Source organism: Parus major, chromosome 1, assembly GCF_001522545.3.
Source record: "Parus major isolate Abel chromosome 1, Parus_major1.1, whole genome shotgun sequence".
Taxonomy (NCBI): Eukaryota; Metazoa; Chordata; class Aves; order Passeriformes; family Paridae; genus Parus; species Parus major.
Window position 1 is genome coordinate 79,608,633 of NC_031768.1, and position 22,037 is coordinate 79,630,669.

Genomic DNA, 22,037 nt, shown 5'->3' on the forward strand with positions numbered 1-22,037 from the left:
TTATTTCAGAGAACTCAATTACAAGCCTAAATTAAATGGATGCAAGAGAAGTGCAGATATGCCATGAAATGCAGAGAAGAACTGGTTGGTTGAGGTATTTGTCCTCTGCATAGCTTTAGCTGCTGCTGTCTGCATCTGGGAGATGTGGTGAAGCAACTTTTCCTGCCGCTCACTGTAAGGACAGGAGAGGGAGTACAGATTGCTGGCAAACCAATTCTGCAAGTTGTTTCAGATGAAGTCTCTTAATGTCTCTGATATTTTGAAAATGCAATAGAATACCTTGTTTTGTAGGTTGAGAAAGCAACTGCATGTCAAGAGAAAAGGGGTAATAGTATTTTCAGCTCCTGATGAGTAGTTGCTGTTGATGGGAAGTCATTTATTGCCCATATTGCAGTGCATGGTCCATATCCCAGTGTATATAATTTTAGATTTTAAATAAAATAAGCTGAAAGAAGCAGCCTTTGGAAAAGTCAGTCATCCTAGAAGTAATGCTTTGCGTAAGAGCCAATACTTAGTGGATTTTCAGGCAGTACTGTTACTTGCTTTTTAAAACCAATTATTTGAATCATGGAAAATATAGGACAGAAAAAGCAGGTAAGAGGGGAAGAAGCTACAAAAACAGTAGCTCTGAGACCTTTGCAAACCAACTGCTGATCTAGACCCCTGTTTCATGCTCCATTCAAATGAAATCTGAGTTTAGAACTGAGTTTAGGACACCTAAATTTGCCCCCCTCAGAAGCATTTAGATAGAAGCACAAATTTTCTTTCCATTATACAAGCACCCACATCCTTTTCCAATACAAATCTGAGCTGTCCTATTTCTCACATGTGTTGTGGTGGTATTAATAACTGTACAGTGCTTAAATTTCATGTTCATCACAGAAAACAGACACACAGGCACTGATATTGCTGTAATGTGCCCTCAGATGCCTTTGAAGCACATATTTTCACTTGAAATAATTCCCATAGCTCCCTTTGTGGACTTCTGACCTGTTTATATGTCTAGTTTAGGGTAAGACAAGCCAGGCCCCAAGCATGCCTTTTCCTCTTCATTCATTGTAAAGAGTGTATATCCATATATCTATATCGATATCTATCTCGCTGCCTCAGAGGTAGGTAGTTCAGTTAATTGGCAACTGGTCAGTGATTTTTCCCATATAAATGTTTCTAATTTGGTTTTTCCTTCCATCTTTTACCATGTGCCATGGGTATTGCGAATATGGGAACAGCTATCACAGGCCTTCCTAAAAACGGATTTGTGATTATGCAATTGCTGTTCTTGTGCTGACATGTGACTACTTAAGTCAGCACTTACTGTATTAATAAAATATTCTGTGGCACTGTGTAACCTGTGTCTGTGGAACATGGATTAGTTGGACAGCCTTGGGTGCCCAAGTTAGGATGTGTTTACAGGATCTGTGGTGACTGCACATGTGCAGGTTGGTTTAGCCCCGTGGTGCAGAGCTGAGTCAGCCTGTGAGAACCTCTGTGGCTTCCCCAGGCTGAGCTGGCAGGTGTTTAAATAATGCAGTAACATTGAGGGTCCTGCAGTGGCTCATGCATGGGTCAGAGCTGTGTGATGCATTGAAGAGCTAGTAAGCTGGACTTGTTACACCCCTTCTAAATATCTGTTCTGCTTCTCTTGGTACCTGTGGTCACCTGTTTTTCCTTTAGCTTTGAAATAATTGTTTGCTTAGTATTTACAACACAATTTTTTTCAAGTTTTTTTTTTGTCTCACTTACTGTCTAGTTTGTCCTTAGTGTTGTCATCTATCAGCCTTGTGTCTCTTCTGTCCTTGTTGCTGCCTCAAGTACTACTGCTTGTTTAGTTTTAAAGCTGACATTTCATCTGGCACTTCTGGAGGGAAAAAGAGAGGCCATGGGCCATGCCTCACATCCAACAACTTGACAGCAGTGAAAAAAGACATGGCAGTGTATCAAGACAATGTCTCATTCACTAGACAAACTTCAGGGTGTGAGACAGAAAGTGATATTGATGATGCAGAAATAACTTGCTTCAGAAGCCGTGCAGCGTGTTTGTGTGGAAAACAAATACACAGCACTCAGAGGGGTTGAGGTGAACTGCATGCTTTAAGGCAGTGAAATATTGTTGTAATGTTGCTGTGTGTTGCTGGAACAAATTGATGTGGCACTGTGTTTAGAGCTCTGATGCTGTTCTGTGCTCTGCAGTAATTTTTTTAATTTGTATTTAGTAGTGACACTATCCTGCTGTGTAGTTGTCTGTGTTCCTAGAGACATTTCCAAGGCTTGTCCTGAGCACCCTGATATTTATTGTGGCGATGCCATCAGAGCACTTGAGTACCACCCATTGAATAGGAGAGTTCTGTCCTATAGGTTACTAAATGTCATGGCAGCAGGTGGTGGTGACGTGTACAGGGGCTATCCAGATAGAGCCAGAACAGACAGATTATGGAGTACTGATATATATATATATATATTCTTTATATATTCTTTTTTTTTTTTTTTTTTGTTTTTTTTTTTGGCAGCAGTTGAGGTTATGCCTGGTCACTGGGTCATTCAGGTACAGGCAACCTTATTTGGAATCCTGACATGGCATGATGGGAATTTTTGTCACATATTGCCACAGTCCTTCTTCTGGAAGGCTCAGCTTTGGACTGGAAGTTTCAGGAGGGAAAAACAAACAAACAATTTTTTTCAGTTAAAAGCAACAATTTTCCAGAGCATAGCAAATGTATGAAAGCATGGATCTTGTTTAATTCCCTATGGAGTAAGACCTGAGGCAGCAAACAGTACACACCCCAAATTGCTTGTTTTTAAACTGAAAAAAACCCCAAAAAAAACAAAAAGGAAAGGCAGTTGTTTGGAATTTTGGAGACTGACTAAGTATTTATCTCACACTGATCAGCAGAAGAAAATGACATACCTTTTAAGTGCCTCTGAAAGAATGATCTGAACATCCTAGTCTGGGAGAGTTTGTCAGGAGTATCTGCATGACTGTGTTCTTGCAGCTCCTGATTTAGGGGATGCCTGAAGCATCCCAAGGCTGTGCATTCCTTTCCTTACCTGGAACTTCTCATCAAGTGTAGGGTCTAGCAAAGAGGCAGTATGTTGCATTCAGTAACCCTGAGAGCAGATGTATTGAAGTAGTGGATCACTTAGTATGTACTCTGTGTTTAGCAGATCTTGATTCTGACTGAGGGAATGGGTGGAACAGAAGATGCTAAGAAGGAATAATAAGACTACAAAGTCATTCCACAGGAAATGACAGTGGTGTCCCAGGTTCACTGTAACTGCTATTGAGTTTCTTAAAAAATATCTACTCACTAGTGATGAACATTTGGTCAACTCTTTTGCTATTACCTCAAGCTCTGTTTGATTTGGGCCTTTTCCATTCCATAGTAACATTTTTTTGTGTTTAGTTATTCTATGAGATTCCTGGCAGGGTGTAAAGGTGTTAATGACGTGGTGCTGTCAGTTGTTCCAGCAAAATCTGTGTGTGGTTTTGGAAGAGCAGGACAGAGATGAGATAGGTGTTATTTTCCACTGATAGATTTTATGGCTAACAATTTTTGTATTGTCAGGGAGTCTTACACTTCTGAGGAAGATACCAGAATTGAGTGCTAAAAACGTTTAATTGTGTTTCCTTTTAATATAATTTGACATTAGTAATAAAATGATATGGTTACATTACTGGGAAGTTAATATGCCTTAACAATATAATTAGTCATAGTGCACTGTAAAGAATACTAATTTTATTGTTAATTTCCGTTAACTTTCATTATTTATTTTATTTATTCCTGAAAAAAGCTCAATAAAAGGCAGGATTAAGAGACTGAAGAAAACAGAGAACAGAGATTTAGTTTACTGACTAAAAGGGGTTGAAAGCCCTTTTCCTCTGATTAAAGAACTAATGCTGAAGGTGAACACATTGGAATTTTTGGCTACAGACCTGGATTGTTTTACATTAGTTGAACTCCTGCTGACTTAGTACCAAAAACAGTGTAACTTGAGTCAAATCCAATTTGAACAGTTAATGAGTTTTGCGTCTAGAGGAGAAAAAAAGATATTTGGGTGAGAATTACACTGAAGGAAATTTTCTCCTACACAGAAGTCCTTTCTTGACGTGCCCTGTTATTTGTAAACTTCCACGTTTTTGCATATCCTAGGTACTTTTTAATTATGTAATGATTATAGAAAATGACATGACTCAGTGATGTAAATTTATTTTTATCCTTTGATACATTATGCACTGCATATGTGGCTGTTGCTGTAGTTAAGAAGTGATCCAAGAACACAACGTTGCAGGATTTCTTGTCATGCCTCAGACATTTTCAGCACTGTTAGGAGCTACAGGAGTGAAGCCTGTGGAGCACTTTTAGCATGTAGCAGCTGATAGAATCAAAATGAATGTAGTGAAAAAAAAAAAGCATAAAGCTCTCCACTTTGAAAATAGAATTACAAGAGAGAAAAGCTCTAGGACATGTATTTGAATGGACTCCCAGGCATATATCTGGTTTTGTAATCACTGTGTGCTGTGCTTAAGAAGGCAAAGTTGCTGCTCTGGAGTTGTCTGTGTTTCACCATTTTTCTGTTAATAATGTCTGCTTAGGGAAGACTCGTTCTTGCACAGTTTCTGTGCAGAGGTACACAGCTGCTTCAAGCACTGAATATACAAAGTTTGGCTGGATTTTCAGGTTCCTTTGTGTAAGCATGCCTTCTAGAGAGTTCACATCGAAATACCAGCTCTTCATGTATAGTGCATTCTGCACTCCCCTGGGTAATAGATTCTCTTAGATGGCATCCAAATTCTGCTGAAGAATCCCTGCCAAATGTCTAGCTTTGTTCCATTTATTGTTACTTCTCCCTTGGGGACAGAAGAAAAAAACAGACACATTTCAGATTTGGAATTGTGAGTTACCACATTTTAACTAAAAGTTGTTGGTTAAAATATCTTATAAGTAGATTTTGAAATGGTTCTTTTTGGGATCCTTTTCTAAAAGGTTGTAAAAATGGTTGTAGTTAATGAGGAAAAATCTATTTCAGCTTTAGAACATAAAAAAAATAATTGGAAAAACTTGTGTTGGAACTGTAGATATTTATAAATTTTATGATCAGAAGGAACAGTTATCTTTACATCCTCCCAAATCCTGTGTGATGCTTGATAGTTTCTCAGAATTTCTATATTTTATTTTCTATATATTTTTTTATTTTCTATATTTTTTTGTATTCTATTATTTTATGACCTTGGGGTTGTAATGTTCTACAGAGTTTTCATCTGCAACCTTTCATGGGCTCTTTTTGTGCTCTTTGTGAAAATGAAGTTCAACTTTGTAATGATTACATGACTTACTAGGGTTTTTTCCCATTTTTTTTGTTTTTTCCTTTCTCTTTTTTTCTTTTTTCCTCATTTCAGTGCAACAGCAACTACTAGGAAATGTGTGTACATTTTAGCTGTTGCCCATTTGTGTGCAAATATGTACAGAAAATGAACATGGCACCTTTGAACCTTCTATTTGATTATCTGTTGTATTAAATCCAAGTTTTGAGAACTTGTATTTGTCTTTGCTTCCTGCACCCTCTCCACTTCTAGCATTCCCTTGAAATACAGAATTTGGGTTACTTTTCAATTGCAGCCTTGCTGGTTTTTTCTCTGTGTGTGATTCAAAGTCTCTTTTTCATGAAGACCACCAGTGATGTTGGTGGTTGACCTTCACATTACCTTGTATTGCACTTTATCCCTTGTTCTCTTCTACCTGTCTTATTCTACTTACTCTCTTATACCTGTCTTATTTCTTCTGGTGCTGGGATTGGAAGGGATAGAGGGGCCAACACTAGCTCAGAATCTGTGCTGAGTTCAGCAGTTAATTCTGTAGGAGTTAATTAAAACTCCCACAACATTGCAAATGTCATTGTGATCAAATAACATGGTCAAATGAGGTTTCCTATTTTCACAACAAGTGTTGTATAACTGCTTGTTGGTGTAATATTAGCTTTGAAGGGCTAGTTAGGATAGCCCATCTCCTTTATTGCAGTATTTTTTCTCATTCTTTCTTTAAGTATATTTACTCCACTTTTTGCCAGCCACATGTCTTTACCCTGAATTTCAGTCATCCTCGAACCAGAAGTTACGTGTTGCAAAATGGCTTTCCATTCCAAAATACATTACAATCAATGCTGGTTGTGTTTGTGAGAGGCAAATCCTACATCCCAAATTTTACCATCAGTTCCCTACAGTTGCTTGCAACTCAGTTTTCCATTTGTGTGCCACCTCCTCCTGTTGCTCAGTCCTGTCCTTGTGTATATGCATATTTTCTCAGATGCATCAAATACAAGCTGGAAAATTTGAGTTCCACCATAAGGAAATAGTTTATGATCGAAGAATTTTCAAGGGGCATCTTACAACCACAGCTCTCTTTTGCCCCAATATTCCCCTGGAGAAGGATCCCTTTAAATCATAAATATTATTAATTAAAATCTGCCACCAACCACTTGTATGGTTATCAAGTCCAAAAATAGGATTCAGGTGTATGTGGTAGCATAAAAAAAAGTTGACATTTTCCTTTAAAGAAACAAATCAATCTAAACCTCAGAATCTGCTCTGAAAGCATCATGAAAACTGGCCAACAGCAAATTTCCACAGCTTCTCCAAACAGATATTTTGGCATCTACTATGAATGGAAGAGTTTGGTTTAAAATATCTATGGCTACGCATTTTATATGAGCCACACACAAAAATACATGCTAATCACAGCTCTGTACTCAACTTTGAACCTCGTGGTCTTATTGGCTCAAAGTTTGGATACTCTGGTGCAGCACACAGAGGTGGAGGCAAGTTCCCAGTGGGAATGGAGTCAGACTGCCAGTGCAGTCCATGTTTTAATATAAAGACGTCCTTTTGTGAGTGTCAGTCCACTAAATTAATTTGCAATTAAAGCCCATTTTTTTCCTTTCATCAGGTCTTTAAATTGCAAAAAGCAGTGAGGCAGAAGTGCTTTAAGTTGAATATACTATAAAGTTTAAGATGCAGCAAAGTAAATTAATGACTAGTGCATCCTAATTTTGAGGGAGACTTGAAATGGTGGTTGCTACATGCTGAACGTAGCATTTCTTTGATACAAAGGACTCAATTATATAATATTAACTAAAGTGCTGTGAGGAGAAACTAGGAGGGAATTCACAGCCTGGAAATCACTTTCTAAAATGCAAAGGATATTGCATTGTGGTACATGGAGTAGACTGTGCTGTGACAGCAATAAATAGCCCTTTGGTATGTAGTACAGCAGCTGATGGGCAGGGTGCAGCGTGTATTTCATTCCACTGATACTACAACCCACATTTCTGCAGCTCTGGCATGTTCCTGTTCTGCCTCTTTCTCTTTCTTTAAAGCTTTTTTTCCCTCAAAACAGGGACACAGTGTCAGAGCTTGTTTCAAAAAGCATGTAATGACTCTTACTAATATAGTTTGTAACATTTGTAGCAGATAAAACCAAAGTACATTATAATGACATAATATTTCATGAGAGGGAGATTTTGTAGGAAAAAGTGATATCTTTCATTGGATCAGCTGAAACAGCTGGAAAAAACCATATTGTTTTCCAGGCATGCAGTGCCTTCAGCAGGTTTGACAAAGAAGCAGCAAAGTCAAAGCAAAGAAAAGGAAATGAAATAACATTCCTGGCTAGTTTTTAAGGCAAATTTTTCCTTGAGCAATATGAACAATAAAATTGCCTAGTAAATGAATAAAATATAACACCTCTTAAAAAAGAAAATAAGTTAATTTAACTTCTTAATAGAAAAATATTAATAATTTCTCAGATAATTCATATGGTTAGGAATACTGTCTGAAAGCCAATAATATCACTTGTAAACACTCTCCCAACCACCTCTTAGGATTTGTATGTCTCCAGCTTTCTTTATCTTCTCTTGGCTGGGTTCCCAGCTTAGGATATGTTTGCTGTAATATGCCATGGTCTCACTCTCTCCTGGAGAGAGACACACTCACATCTTGGCAGAGTGCAGTTTCTGGCAGGGAAACTGGGAAAAGAGATGGGCATGTGAGAAAACTTAACTATGACTTTCATGAAGTACTGCATTTTATTGATGTATACGTGCCCACACATATCCCTAAACTTTCAGCATTTGGGTGTGGCTTTTAAATTTTGATACCGTTTTTCTCTTATAATCTCAATATTCTTGATAAACAATGGTTCAGTTGGAAATGTTAGACTATCTACAGAGAGTACAATTTGGACAATGGTTTACAGAAAGCATCATTGTGTTCTTAGTAGTTTGAAGGGAAGCTATTCTACATATAGAAGCTGGTAATGAGTGAATGACTGCTTAGCTTTGTGAGTTACCTGGAATCAGAAAATATATAAGATAAAATGTTAGTGAAACTTAAAATTCTGTAGGAACACCATGATGATGAATAAGAGAGAATGCTTTTCTGCTGGGGAGAGCCTGGAAAGTCTGTGGATCCAAGTAAACATATTAGTGTTTTAATATGTATTGGAGAAAAAGGCGCTCAGAGGAGGTGGCAGCAACTTCTTTCAGTGTTGAAGGGGGATTTTGGGGAGGGGAGGAGTTTTAGAGCTTATTGGCTATTTTGGGTGTTGCTGGAGTGTCTGCTGTGAGGATTCTACTGTACTGTCAGTGATAACAAGTACACCTACAGCCTCCAAAAAGCCTCCTCATGTTATATGAAATTAAAATAAATCAGTGGGCAGTTTGTGCTCTTCCCTGCAACAAGCAGCTTTAAGAACTATCTCCTGTCATAAATTTAACATATTCCCTTATGCATTAAACACACTGTCAGTGCCATTTCCTCAAGGAACATGCCACAGACACCCACGTACATTTCAAAGTCAAAGCTGTGGAGCTTTGCTGTGCTTTGCCAAGTGACTGGTGCCAGCCTGACGGCACAGGGCTTTCCCTCAAGGATTTCACTTCCACTGTGTCAGCTGAGTGTCTCTTGAGTTCAGCCGTGACTGGTTTGAAAAAAGCAAAATTTTTAATTAAAGACATTTCTATAATTTCTGTTATTTGATGTTTTCATTTTTTAATGGGTTGAGGGGATTATGCTAATTGTACCCTGTTATTAACAAGCATGGCAAATGAAATTTTCTTAGTGCAATTTCCAAAAAAAGCAGCAATTCCCTAATCCAAAAATTTGCTAAGAGAGAATATTTCTTTAAAAGTGTCCCATACTTCCCAGCACATATGCACCGGAACGTGCCATGTCTGCATGAAGAGGATTTTATCATTTCTGTCATTATGTAGTGCTGACTTCGTGATGGTGCACTGATGTATTGTTATATGCCAGGTCGTGACTGGCAACTGATATCTAATGATAGTTTATACTTACAGAAACTGGCAAAATCACTTTTTCAAAAAAGGATGTGCCAAGTCATTTCCTTACAGTGATGTGAGGAACTGTTTGATCCAAATCATGTTAAACCACTCGTTCTTTGTTCTAGAAATAGTTATCAGTTTAGTACTGCATAGTAAAATTTTTCAGCTTTCCTCTCCTGTTCAATACATTTTTTTCTGTCGATTTGAGTAATAACCAACTTTCTGCCACGTAAAAAATGTCTGTTTAATGTTTCATTATGTTCATAACATTACTGTTGAAAGATGGAGGTGACAACCTCATAGGAAATCCCACAGCATATTTTAACAAAAGTCTACACTAGTGCTAAGTCAACAAATACAGGTATTTGTAAAAAATTATGAATTAAGAATAAATGAAAACTACCCAGACTAGGTTATATGTAGTAGTTTATATTTAGGCAGTTGTCTGGCTTAAGTTCTCAAGAATGACCTGTCTAATTCAAATGTAAGAAGATGTGACAGAAATGCTCACATCAGGGTGAAATTAAACCATGCTTTGGATATATTTTCTGATATACTTGTGTACATTGCACTTTATCACCTATCAAAAAAAAAAAAAAAGGAGGGAAACAGTATCTAATGTCTCATTTAATTTGTCAGTCATTTAAATTATTTCCTGCTAAGGTTTTGATATTGCCCTCTGAGATATGTTACAAGAAATGGAGCCTCAGATGTGATTAGATCTTTGGAAAAAATGTACATTTCTTCCCAGTGGATCATCCCCAGCTGACTAGCAAAATTTATATAGGAAATAGAATCCAGCTGAGTTCTGATCACATTATCCTGCGTAATGCTTCAGTGTAACTAGGGCTTTTGGAGAAGAATTTGTGTGTGTTCTCTGAGAGAGGCTGAAAACACACGGGAAATGATTTTTAGGTATCAATGGAGTCCCTTAGTACCCTGTTTCTGCTTGTGTTTCCTTCTTGCAGCCCTGCTGTTATTTCTAGCAGTTCAGTTCAGCTCGGTGTTTGGCTGGACAGGCATTTCCCGCACAGGGTGTCTGTCAGCGCGGTTCACTCGCGTGCTGGATCCAGCGCAGTGCAGCTTCCCCTCTGGGAACAACTTAGCACCTCTGTGCAGGTATTCACGCAGCCTGGCTGTGAGCAAAGCCAAGTTATGCCTAATGATCTCTCTTAAGGTCAGCTAAGCTTGGTGATTAGCAGCATCGGAGATCATCAGCTCTGCTCGAGGCTGCTGGTGGAGGGTTGGGCCATCTCTGCTTCATATTCCTAGGCTGTGAGTGAGGGTGAATCAACAAGGAAACTCCCGTTCTCTCTCACAAACTCCATTTTTCTTTGGCATTCCCTTTCTCCTCTCATCCCTTCCCCAACTAAGAGAAGCCAGTGTTTAGCCTGCCCCAGCCTGTATGAAGCTTATTTCAGGACAGAGTCTTACCCCACATGTCTCTCAGCTCTGCAGACAGTTGTCTCCTAACCAGCTGTGTCCCTCTTGTCAAACAGACACTGGTTTGCAGTTTTATCCAAAGTTGGCAATGCATGGGAACAGCACAAAATATTGCTGTTTGTGTTTTTTTCACAAGCAGACCTGCTGATTATGTCCTGGAATCATGGAATGTTTTGGGCTGGAGGGGACCTTAAAGATCATCTAGCTCGTGCCTTGGAGACACATAAAACCCAAGTGAACATGGCCATGAGCAACCTGCTCTTTCTAACCACGCTTAGAGCAGGACTAGATTATCTCCTAAGATTTCTTCTGCCCTCAACAATTCTGTGATTCTCTATAGTTATTATACAGTAATTTATTAGTTTATCTGAGAGTAATGATGAAGTTGTGTGTGTATTAGTGAGAGGGTGAAATGGTCCCATGCTTACAGTTTAAATTGTCATCAAATATGAATAGGCAAAAGCCCAAGAATGAGTTCACAGTGACTGGTAGTGGTTTTGTTATGGTGCAAAGTTTCAGTTTTGGACAGGATTAATTCCCTTATTTTGTGACTGCCATATTAATCTGTTTAATGAAAAGTTCTTGTAGCTTGTTCAAATGTATAAAATATATGACACTTGTAAATCTATTTTTAGACCTTGCTAAAATACCAGTGGATGTATGCATGTGGGTATGTGCTGGTTGATATATTTGGTGACAAGCTAATACACATGGCTGGCAGTGATGGAACCATGGGAGCCCAGGAATAACATTGTGGAGTCATGTTAACTATTTCCATGAAGATATCAGCTTAGTGCTCAGCAGCAATAAAGAGAAAAATTATTAGGAGTGGAGTAGAGACTAAAGCCAAGGAGATGAGCGTGCAGCTGGTGGGTGTTTCTGTGGTGCTACCAGGACTTCAATCCTGTGTGCAGGTCTGGTCTTCATCACTCAGGCATGACACTGGCCAGGATTCAGGAAGGAACAGCAAAGATGATCAAAAGTGTGGAGAGGCTTCCAAACATGGGATAACTGACTATGCAGGGACTCTTTAGCCTGAAAAAGACATAATTCAGGGGAATGTAGCCACAGTCTGCAAAATCATGCATAATGTTGCAAGACTAGGTGTGTGACTGTTCACAGTTTCTGCCAGTATCAGAGTTTTTGGCCATCAAATATAGCCAGTGAAATTTCAGAGCAAATAAGGTGATGAATCTTCATGCGTTAGGTGAGAAACATGCAGAACTACTTGTCAAAGAGTAGGGAATGGATTATGTTTACATGGGGACTGGGCAAGTGTTTTAAAAAGAAGTCTAAGAATTTAATAGACAAACCACCTTACACTCAGGAGATTCACTGACATAGAAAAGCTTGAAAGCAGAAGAGTCTTACCCTATGATCATTCTTCCATAGATGTGTCGGCAAATGAACCCAGATATTAGAGTAAGGAGGCCTTGTTGTGAATTAGTACAGCGTGATGAACTGTGCCTTTGCTCAGACTTTTAGAGGCAAACCCTCTGGGGATGTGCAGAGCTGGACAGTACTGCAGTAATTGCACAGCTGGATAGTAGCTCCATTTCAGTGTTAAAAAGTTCCACGTAGCTTTTGAAAGATTGTTGTTTCTCCAGTTTCTGTATCAGACTGCAAGTTACAAAGAGTCAGTTGAATTCCCCTTGCTTTGCATAGTTTGACTATTTTTTTTTCTATGAAATAAAAACTTTTTAGAGCAAGTGTCACTACATTATCTTAAAGCCCAAGAAGATATACTGGTGTCTAATAATTTCTTCTGGCTTGTCGTGAAAGAGGAATGTACAGGACTAGTGAAGGAAATGCTAGTTGAGCCTCCCTGCATTTGCTCATGGGGAACTCATAAAGCAAAGTACAGCCCTTCATGGCCAAAGGCAGCAACTGTAGAATGCAGTGCTATAAAAAATCTGCATAAATAACGTTTCCTTCACAGCATGTATTTATAAAGGTATTCCTTTAAACTGAAGCTTTGTGTTGTTTAGAAACCATGTTTTACTGTTGCACTTGGTAAGAGCTGAGTTGTGGAAAGAGCTCTACTGTCATGACAGAAATAGTCTTCAAGTATATTAAGTATCTATCTCTAAGGCAAAAAATGTTCCTTGACTAAGGTTCCTTGATTATTTTGAACTCCAGCAGGCAGCTAATTCCCAGCTCCACCAGGGAGTTGCTGTGTAACCTCCAGAAGAATTTCTAACTCCATAGTGAGCATCAAGACTGCTTGACTTTGTTGTTGTGTCTGCTTCTCTTCCCTGGCTGTCAGGGACACCTGGGTCTGGCAGCGTAGCTAACAGGCAGCCTGGGTCACTCAGTAGTGTCTTGTCTGGTCAGTCATGCAAAATGCAGTCTAAATACAGTCTTTAGAATCTCTCCTCCCTGTTTTGAAACAAAACTAGTGATGCTTTTTCCTTCCCATCATTCATCTTCCAACCTTTTAAGGTTCCTGGGACAAGAGCTGCCTTTTGCTCTGTTTCTTCATTGGCTGATGTATGGTTATCTATTTAGGTATCTAAATCATGCAAGATGTGTAGTGTAAATAAGGGAGATTTATGTAGAAATAAATCTGTCCAAGCTAATTTTGATGTTGCAGTAGTTAATTTTGGGAAGCACAAAAAACACCTAGAATTCCATCAGGAAAAGGATTTGCTGATGCTGGAATCAGAAGGAGAGTGATTTTGAACTACTAGGCACGTAGGCACATAGCTAGAGAAAAGATAAGAAGCTTTTTAGGATGCAAAAGAAGGTTAGAAGGGAAAGCAGGGCATACACAGACTTTCTTTAAAGAAAGGAGGAGTATTCCACAGGTCCAGAGTGACTGGAAGTTCACTGCAGACCTATGTAATGATTAGTTGAATTCCTTATAAAAAGTTGAAGGGATGGATGATCACTGTTTATTCACTTACCTTAGAAAATGAAGAGTCCACTTGCTTTTCTGTAAAGGCTTATCTATTTCCCTTAAATAAATATAAAAAGTGAAGGGTTTATATATAGCTTCCAACTTTCTGGATTTTCACTAGTTTTCAGGGTTTTTCAATAGCTTTGTAAATAATGACCCTAATTAGTCTTTCAGATGACTGATCAGGAGGAAAGGAAATGGTGGAAAATTGGAGAATTAAGCTCTGTGGGGCTTAATGGGCTAAGAATCATGGAAGTTCAATCTGGTCAAAAAGCCTGTCTCTATCAGCAAAATATGTGTGTTTCAGGGGAATTCCAAGGCTGATGGTGTAATCATTTTGAAACCTTTTGATCATCAGCATTAACTCATCATCTTTATTTCATCCCCTTTTAATCTGATGGAGGATATTTGTAGCACTGGTTCTTCAAGAAGAGAGGAGTGATAGCTCCTTAACTTCAGGAACTTCAGCCATTAATAAGGCAGAGGTCAAACTAAAATATCACACATTTCATTTTTATGCCATCTTGTTGCTCATCATCATTTTATAGCCCTTAACTGGCAAAGACTTCTTCCTAAATGCCTTTTATTTTTACAAGGCACTGTGGAACTACTTATGACAGCATTTCCAAATTTACAGAGCTTGAAAACAAGTCAGATTAGTGGATCTCAAATCCTATTAAATATCATCATCAGTTTTAAGAAAGCTGACTTCTTTTTATTTTGTTTTAATTACTGCAAACTGTTATTCATTACAAGAAAGATGTTCAGACCACTGTGCATTTTACATAAAACTAAGTAGACTTTTTAGTTTGAAATTGCAGGACTTAGAAGTGTCCTTTTGGTGAAAGGTGGAACTGTTTGTTTCTCAGTGAATGCAGAAGGGTAATTGCAGAAACATGGCTACAAAATATCCAAGTGTAGAAGAGTGTCACTATGGATAGACCATTAGGTAGACAGCTTGGCTGGCTGTGGACCTTCCATTTCTGTACTTTTTAACTGATGAAGTTATTCTGTTCTCCCACTCTCTGGTTGCTTTCTGATCACATTTTGATTTATTCTTATTAACTTAATTTAAAAAAAAATCCATAAAACTGGTATTTAAAAAAATTCTTATCCTGTTAAGCCATTTGCCATTGGTTTTACTGTGTTCTTAATTTAATTGATTGTATTCAATTCAACCTTTTTTTATTAGATGTTCAGAAAATGGTCTGAAGGTGGTTGGGATAAACAAACTAGTAATGTCTCAGACTTCAGTTACATAGTGCACTCATAGATTCATACCCATCAAAGTCTGAAGGAGCAGGGATTTGATTTTTCAAGAACCTTGGAATTTAGCAGAGTGAAATCACAGTGAAAGTGGAGTGACTTTGCTGTTATTTTCTGTAAGGTATTTTGTAACAAGAAGGAGCAAGAAAAGACCATCACAAGACCTGACTTTTAAAGACAAACCTTACACAGCTGCAGTGTGTGACTCTTGGCATAATTTTTGAAGTACTAAAACAATAAGAGCTTCAGGGACATGACAGCTTTAAAAAACAAGGCGAGTGCTCTTTGTGCCACAGTGTGTTTCTGTCTACAGAATGTGAATAATAATGTACTTTAACTCACAGGGACATTCTATACAAATTATTTTTCTTCACTTTGAGAATCCCCAGATACTAAAATATTGCAAAAAATCCCTTTGTCTCTCTTTCCACTTCTGTAAGCATATCCTGGAAGAAGGAAACTTGACTTGTAACCAGTTTGAGTGACCTTCAGACCGTATGCCCATTTTTGCTCTCGTTTTTCTGACATTACTGTCAAATCACCATATTGAGCACAACCCCATTCTGCTTGAGAACAAATATGGCATTAATCTAAATATTTTAAAGGGAAAATTTCTCTTGAAATGCATCCTTCTGTCCTTGTCGATTAACAGGCTTGACATAATATGTATTACCATAAAGATGGTAAGGGCATTTATAACTGAGATTCCAGTAGCTGACTTGTGAATACGTTATGCTGGGGCGGGGAGGAGGAGCCAAAGGTAGAATACAGAGAAGAAAAATTGCATAAAAGACAAGAAAGAAAGGTGTGTATATATAGGACAGGTTAAATACATAAATATTTCAATGGCAAACTTTCTCTTCTTTATCATCTGCAGCCTTCTTGATTTAGGAGGACAGAACATAAGACTGTGTTATTACAACCACTCTCCAGACATCAGAGATTATTAATTTGCTACATGTTTAGCTAAACATGTATGGTCTCAATGAGACTGCCTAAATTTAACTGAGGACTTCTCACTGATACAGGATTTTGAAGGAATTGTACACTCAAAATGAAAGCCAGGAGGAAGTTCAGATGCTCTATCATATTGAAAACATAAGTTTAAGATGTGACTGTGTAACCCTTCTTGATGTCTCAGAACTTTTTCCTGTGGTCAGACTTACAGGAGCATCAGTGAGGCTACAGTGTCACACTCAGCAGAGCAACAAAACAATCAGTGGTATAGCTGATCTCAGAACAATGTGAATAATCCTGTGGCTAGTACAGACTTAAACTCATGCAAATTGTATGAATAGAATGAGGAACAAAGAAGTAATTGCCAGTTTTCAGAAGTAAGCAACCTTGGCTAGGTAAATGTTATTCTTTTTTATTTTAACAAATCAAACCAACCTAGACAAAAGCATCACAGGAAAAAAACCTCAATTTTTGGAAGACACCTCTCTAAAATTATCCAAGTAGTGAAAACATTGTGACTTGTTTTAGTTCTATTGATCAACTACTGATTGCAAATCAAAATAATGTAAAAATCCTCTAATTATTGGTTGCATTTGTTCCCAAGTCTTTCATTTGTTGTTGTAGCATGAATTAGAACAAGTTCTTAGGTTTCTGAAAAAATTCTTCCCCTGTTGGGAAGCTATCATTTTGACTTTTTTCTTGTGAATTGAAAAGCCTTCTCTTGTAATGCATTAGTCTTCTCATATTTACTTTTGTAAGAGCACCAAAAGTACCTGTGCTGTCAGTAGCTTCCAAGGGTCTTGTCACCTCCCTCATCACCTTGATGGATGGTCCTTAAAGGCAATAGTGTCATTTGTACTAGAGTGACTTTGGTACCTACATGTAATAGGAGGATGTTGCAGAGCTCAAAAGAGACATGTGTACACAATGGTCCCGTGGGACAAATCAGTCCTAAAGATTCCTACATGGTATTTCTCTTAAGAGGATTTAGAGGACATGGAGGTTAATGTGCTGGGAGAAGCTGTGGAACAGATTTGAGATGAGGTGCAACCCTACCATACCCTGTTTTTCTGTGGTGTCCTGGTTTCAGCTGGAACAGTCAGTTTTCTTACTAATAGTTGGCACAGTGCTGTGTTTTGGATTTAAGATGAGAACAATGTTGATAAGACGCTGATGTTTTAGTTGTTGCCAAGTAATCTTTATGCTAAGACAAGGACACTTTTCATCTTTACATGCCCTGCTGGTGAGAAGGCTGGAAGGCATATGGGGTTGGGAGGGGCACAGCCAGATCAGCTGACCCCAACTGGCCATAGGGATGGATATTCTATACCATATGGCATCATGTTCAGTGCATAAACTATGAGGAAAGCTGGCCAGGAGCCGCTGCTCAGGAACTGGCTGGGCATTGGTTGGCAAGTGTGAGCCGATTGCATTGTGCATCATTTGTTTTGTACATTCTAATTATTTTTATTATTACTGCCATGATTATCATTTCTTCCCTTGTCTGTCCTAATAAACTGTCTTTGTCTCAACCCATGAGTTTTCTTGCTTTTACTCCTCTGATTCTGTCCCACATCCAACCATGGGGGGAGTGACTGAGCAGCTGTGTGGGGCTTGGTTGCTGTCTGAGGTTAAACCACGCCACATGGAAAAATGAGTAAAGTCATATGGTGAAAAGAAAATACATCTGCCTGGGAAATTTGCCATAGTGTGGGGAAAAAGAAAAAAAAAAGTTGACTTTAACTAAAGCAAGACCTAGTAGGAAAACTGTTCAGGCCAATTTCAGATGCCATAACTTGGCTGCTTTTGCAGTAGTACTGGCCAGCCCTGTCACATTACTATTCAAAATATTTTCAAGATCACTGCATGCTGAATTGAGTCCTGGAGTGCAGCCAGATGGCCTTGATCAATGTGAAAGGGCAGCAGCACAAGAAAAAGTCACAGAGTAGGAGATAGAGATGGAATATGGCTCTCTGCCTAGGTGATATCCATCTCAGACAGAACAATGGGGTAGGACATATCTGCACACTCACTGAGATGAGTTTTGTCTCTCCCAGAGACTCACAGATCCTTACCAAGATCTGAGAAACCAGCTTCACTCACCTACCTCTAATGTGGTATTGTGCAGTATGGAACTGAGTAAGAACATGTCTCTGCATGTTTTCCGTGGCTGACACCGGGTTACAGACCCTCAAAAGTAAATCAGCTATGCCACCACAAAGGCAGATCCTTAATCTTGGTGCTTGCACTGTGTTCCAGAGATAAAAATCCTCAAGTCATGGAACGAAGTGCTGTCACTCAGTGTTTGCCATTGTGAACTTCCTCCCATTCCTCCACCAGGCACACACAAAGGCTGTTGTTTGAATGAAGGCTTTTGTAAAGGATGCATGGAAATGCAATGGTAGCTTGGATAGGGTGGGGAGATAACTGAAGCAGAGGTGGAAGTTCACGTGCTACCTCTGAAACACGAGAGGATTTTTTGCATCTGTGAAAACTTTCTGAATCCTTTCAGTTCTTGTCCATTGGCTTTTGAAGATGGTAATGTATCGTCTTTGAGGATGGTAGGGCATGTGTACTGCCTATTGCCATGTACCAGAAGACTGAAAGAAAAGAAAATTTCTCCATCTCCAGGAAAAGCACAATAGCAAGCTTTTCCTCAAGACAGTGAGCAGGCTATTTCCTGAAAAGTAGTCATTGGATTTAGCTTTCATCTTTACAGCGTTGCATTTATTGCATTTATTTTTGTTGGCCACATCTGCTGTTTGTTCTACTTAGGTACAGGAAGACTAAGTTAGTTTTGAAGATGTGAGAAGAATTTTGGAGGTAGGAGTGCTTATTTCTTTCAGAATTGAATATGAAGAGATGTAGAAGCAAAGGAACAAAGATAAGCCCTTCTTTCTTCCCTGGCCAATCCTGGTATCTTATTCAAGATGTTTGCAATACATCTTAGCCAGCTGAGGAAAGACTAGAGGTGTGAGACAGCTGACCTTTAAAACTGAGGCCTTAACAAGAGAGTTTTCTTTCTGAATTAACTGTGCTTTTTTCAAGGTATTACAACTTTATCAAGTATGGTTTGGATGGGTTTCTTTCCTCTTTAGAGGCCACATAGTAGAATTGTATACAAATTAATGGAGTTTAGTTTTGATGACAGAACATTACATAAAACTGAATGTTTTCTTGTCCTGTAATCTTTGTCCTTATCCATAAACTTGGTATTAGAGGGTATTTTAAGAGACATAGGAATCTAAGAGGAGGAGGGACTACACTTACCCTCAGGCTGTTTCCAGAATGAAAAATTTCATGGAAGAGGGTTAGTTTAAAGTAATGAATGGTACAGCTGCCACACACAAAACAGGCTGCAAATTGTTGTTTAGCAAAAGAAGGGTAATACCTGCAGCTGAAGACTTTCAGCCACAGTTATAAGGTATTGAAGGAAGGGTAGGAGGTGGAAAGGGAATCAGTTCTGTGCCACTGTAGGACAGATTGAAGTTGCAGGTGATGGAAGGAAATACAGCATGTCCCATGCTATGGAGAGCTAAGGGATTTACTAAAGGAATTTGATCTGGGTGGGAAATCCTCTTATATCCCTGAATCTGGGTATCACATGAATTTTGAGGAGGTCTGTATCTTTCACTACTGAGAAATCTGGACTGATAGAAGAAGGTCCTACAGATCCCACTTGATTTACTGTGTCTAACCACTTCTGGAGAAAGGCATAAGAGAAAGGCAGATACACAAACTGCAACCAACCTTTCATTTGGTGGTCAGTGAAATTAAGTTACAAAAGCTTTACCTCCTACAGATAATCCTATCATGCAGTTTTTCAAATAGATAACAATGGCAAAAAAGCAATTCAGTCTTCCAACCATCCTTAAAAACATAAAGTCAATTACTGAAGGCACTGCAGTTTAACTTATGTGAATTAATTAACATGTTTGTTTTGACTACTGTGATCCTTGAGTAGCTGGTGAATTCTTAGGGGTTCCTCCTTTCTGTTGGGACTAGGCTCGCAGGGACTGCTTATGGCTGTTGGTGCATGATACCTAGAAGACCTCTGTGCAGACCTCAGTAACTTACAGACACTACTAGAATTCAGTATTGAATGAAAAAAAAGACATTTTAAAATATTAAAAGGTTTTACAGGAAACATTTTTAGTCCCTCTTCTCTTAGTTTTGTCCTCTTCTAAATATTGCTGGAGAAGAGAATTCACTGATATTACTGCTTGCTTACTTGTGGCCTGAACGTATAATGCAGAGTCACAGTCTGGGTTTGTTTTTTTTTCTTTTCTTCTTTTTTTATTTTCTTTGTCCTGACAGAAAGATTTCGGGATTTACTGCTACTACATTCAAATCAAGATACAGAGATTCTGCCCATCTTTCAGCAGAGACGCTATCCCAAGTAAGTAAGATTGTCTTCTTGGGAGAAATAAAATCTTTATTTATTTGCAGCAAGGGAGAGTAAAGCATTTATAGCACTGTACATGCTTTTGGTGCAAAGTCCTTAGGCAGAGCTGTCAGGGAGCCACGCTAGCACTGATCTCTGCAGTCTTTTGAGTGGTGTCAGGAGAAGAAGACACACATTTCAAGCACGCTCAGCTGTCAGTGGGGGAGGTGGCGGTGGTGGAGCACAGATGTTGAGTTGCCTGGATCAGTGTCTGATGGAGCTTTGTTTCTCTGTTGACACAGGTAGATGTTTTGTCAGTCTAATCCCCACTCTTGTCTTCTGGGATTTCATCATTTATGGTGACAGATTCCCTTGAATTTTAACAGGCTTTCCTCTGATAGCCTGCAAACACTAGGAAACTTTTTTTTTTTTTTCCCCTTTTTTAGGGGTATATGTTTGCCTATGTCCCTAAAGGGATTGAAAGAGTAAGTGTTGAGTGTTAAGGAGGTCTTGAATGTATTGTGTATCCTGGACAATACCTCTTCTTTTTTCAAGTGACATACCTGAGTGAAACGATAAAAGCTCTTTGATATAATATTGACTAGAAAAAACAGTCACTTTCTGCTAGAACAGAGGCAGTGAAGGGGAAAGAAGAACAAATAATCCTCATATTAACCCTTACCAGGATGAACAATGAAAGAATGCTAGTGCAGGGTGGACAGAGGGAGGAGATGGAAGAAAAAATGTATGAAGACAATCCCTCAATGATGATGGAAACAAGCAAATTTATTATTGTTAGGAGGTTTCTGAAATAGATAAGTAGTCATGAAGCTAGGTATTAAATCTCTTTAAATCTGATAATACAGATTTTTTTTAAGAGCAGACAATTAGAGAGGCTGAGTGCTGAAAGCCAGTCACCTCCTTACTGTGAAACTTAAAAATAAAAGCACTCAAGGATAAAATCCTGATTCTGAAAATGGTGAAATCCTGGTTCTGAAAAAAGTTTTGCTTTGACTTCAAGGGAGACACAGTTTTATCCCCCTAAATTTCTTGTTTGCATTGTCCATTGCCACTATATTACTGGAATGCTGTGGAGGTACAATATATGAAATAGTGGAAAGCACCTTATGTGTATGGATTGATCTTCTTTTTTCATTAGGACTTCCATGAGTTATTACTCTTCTCCTCATCCTTTGGAAGCCTGGCAGTACTATGCTTTGCTTGGCTTGGATTATTTAATTTTTGATATGGACACTGTCAGACTGGTCTGAGAAACCAGTTCATTGTCCTTCCTCAAAGAACAGACTTATCTCTATATAAATCATTCCTAAGACGTTTGACTTTCCATTTCATTACGTTCAATTTATTGCTAGCATTCTTGGCAAAAAGTCTACTAACAATATTACACAATGTCAGATTCATGGGCGAATGAGTTGTCTGTTGTCTTCTGACAGAGGATGCGTTCAACTCTTCAAAGATCAGAGAGAAAATAGCTTGTACAGAGCTCTGCTGCTGTTGGAAGTTATAGTGGCTGTGCATCACAAAAAGAATACATGTTTACAGCCACATTACTTGGGAAGATTGACTGATTCCTCTAACATACAGAAGTCAGCCAAATTTTGGCACCTAACCAAAAAGAAGTTTGTGTATGTTATTAAAACAAATAGATTCTTGTTTGTAGAATCATTAATCGATGCAAACTCGCTTTCTTGTTACAGAAATTTATCATATGTTAAAGCTCATTGAGAAACTGGT

The 22,037-nt window shown here is 38.6% G+C and overlaps 1 protein-coding gene across 2 annotated transcripts in view; it reads left to right on the forward strand.

Annotated features, from left to right (window-relative positions):
* Nucleotides 1-22,037, forward strand: part of NOX4 (NADPH oxidase 4) — a 110,462-nt gene that overhangs the window by 43,960 nt on the left and 44,465 nt on the right. For both annotated transcript variants that reach the window (XM_015644620.2, XM_015644629.1), the window contains one exon: nt 20,216-20,297. In XM_015644620.2, the coding sequence (XP_015500106.1) occupies nt 20,216-20,297 (82 nt within the window). The remainder of the gene's footprint in view (nt 1-20,215; nt 20,298-22,037) is intronic.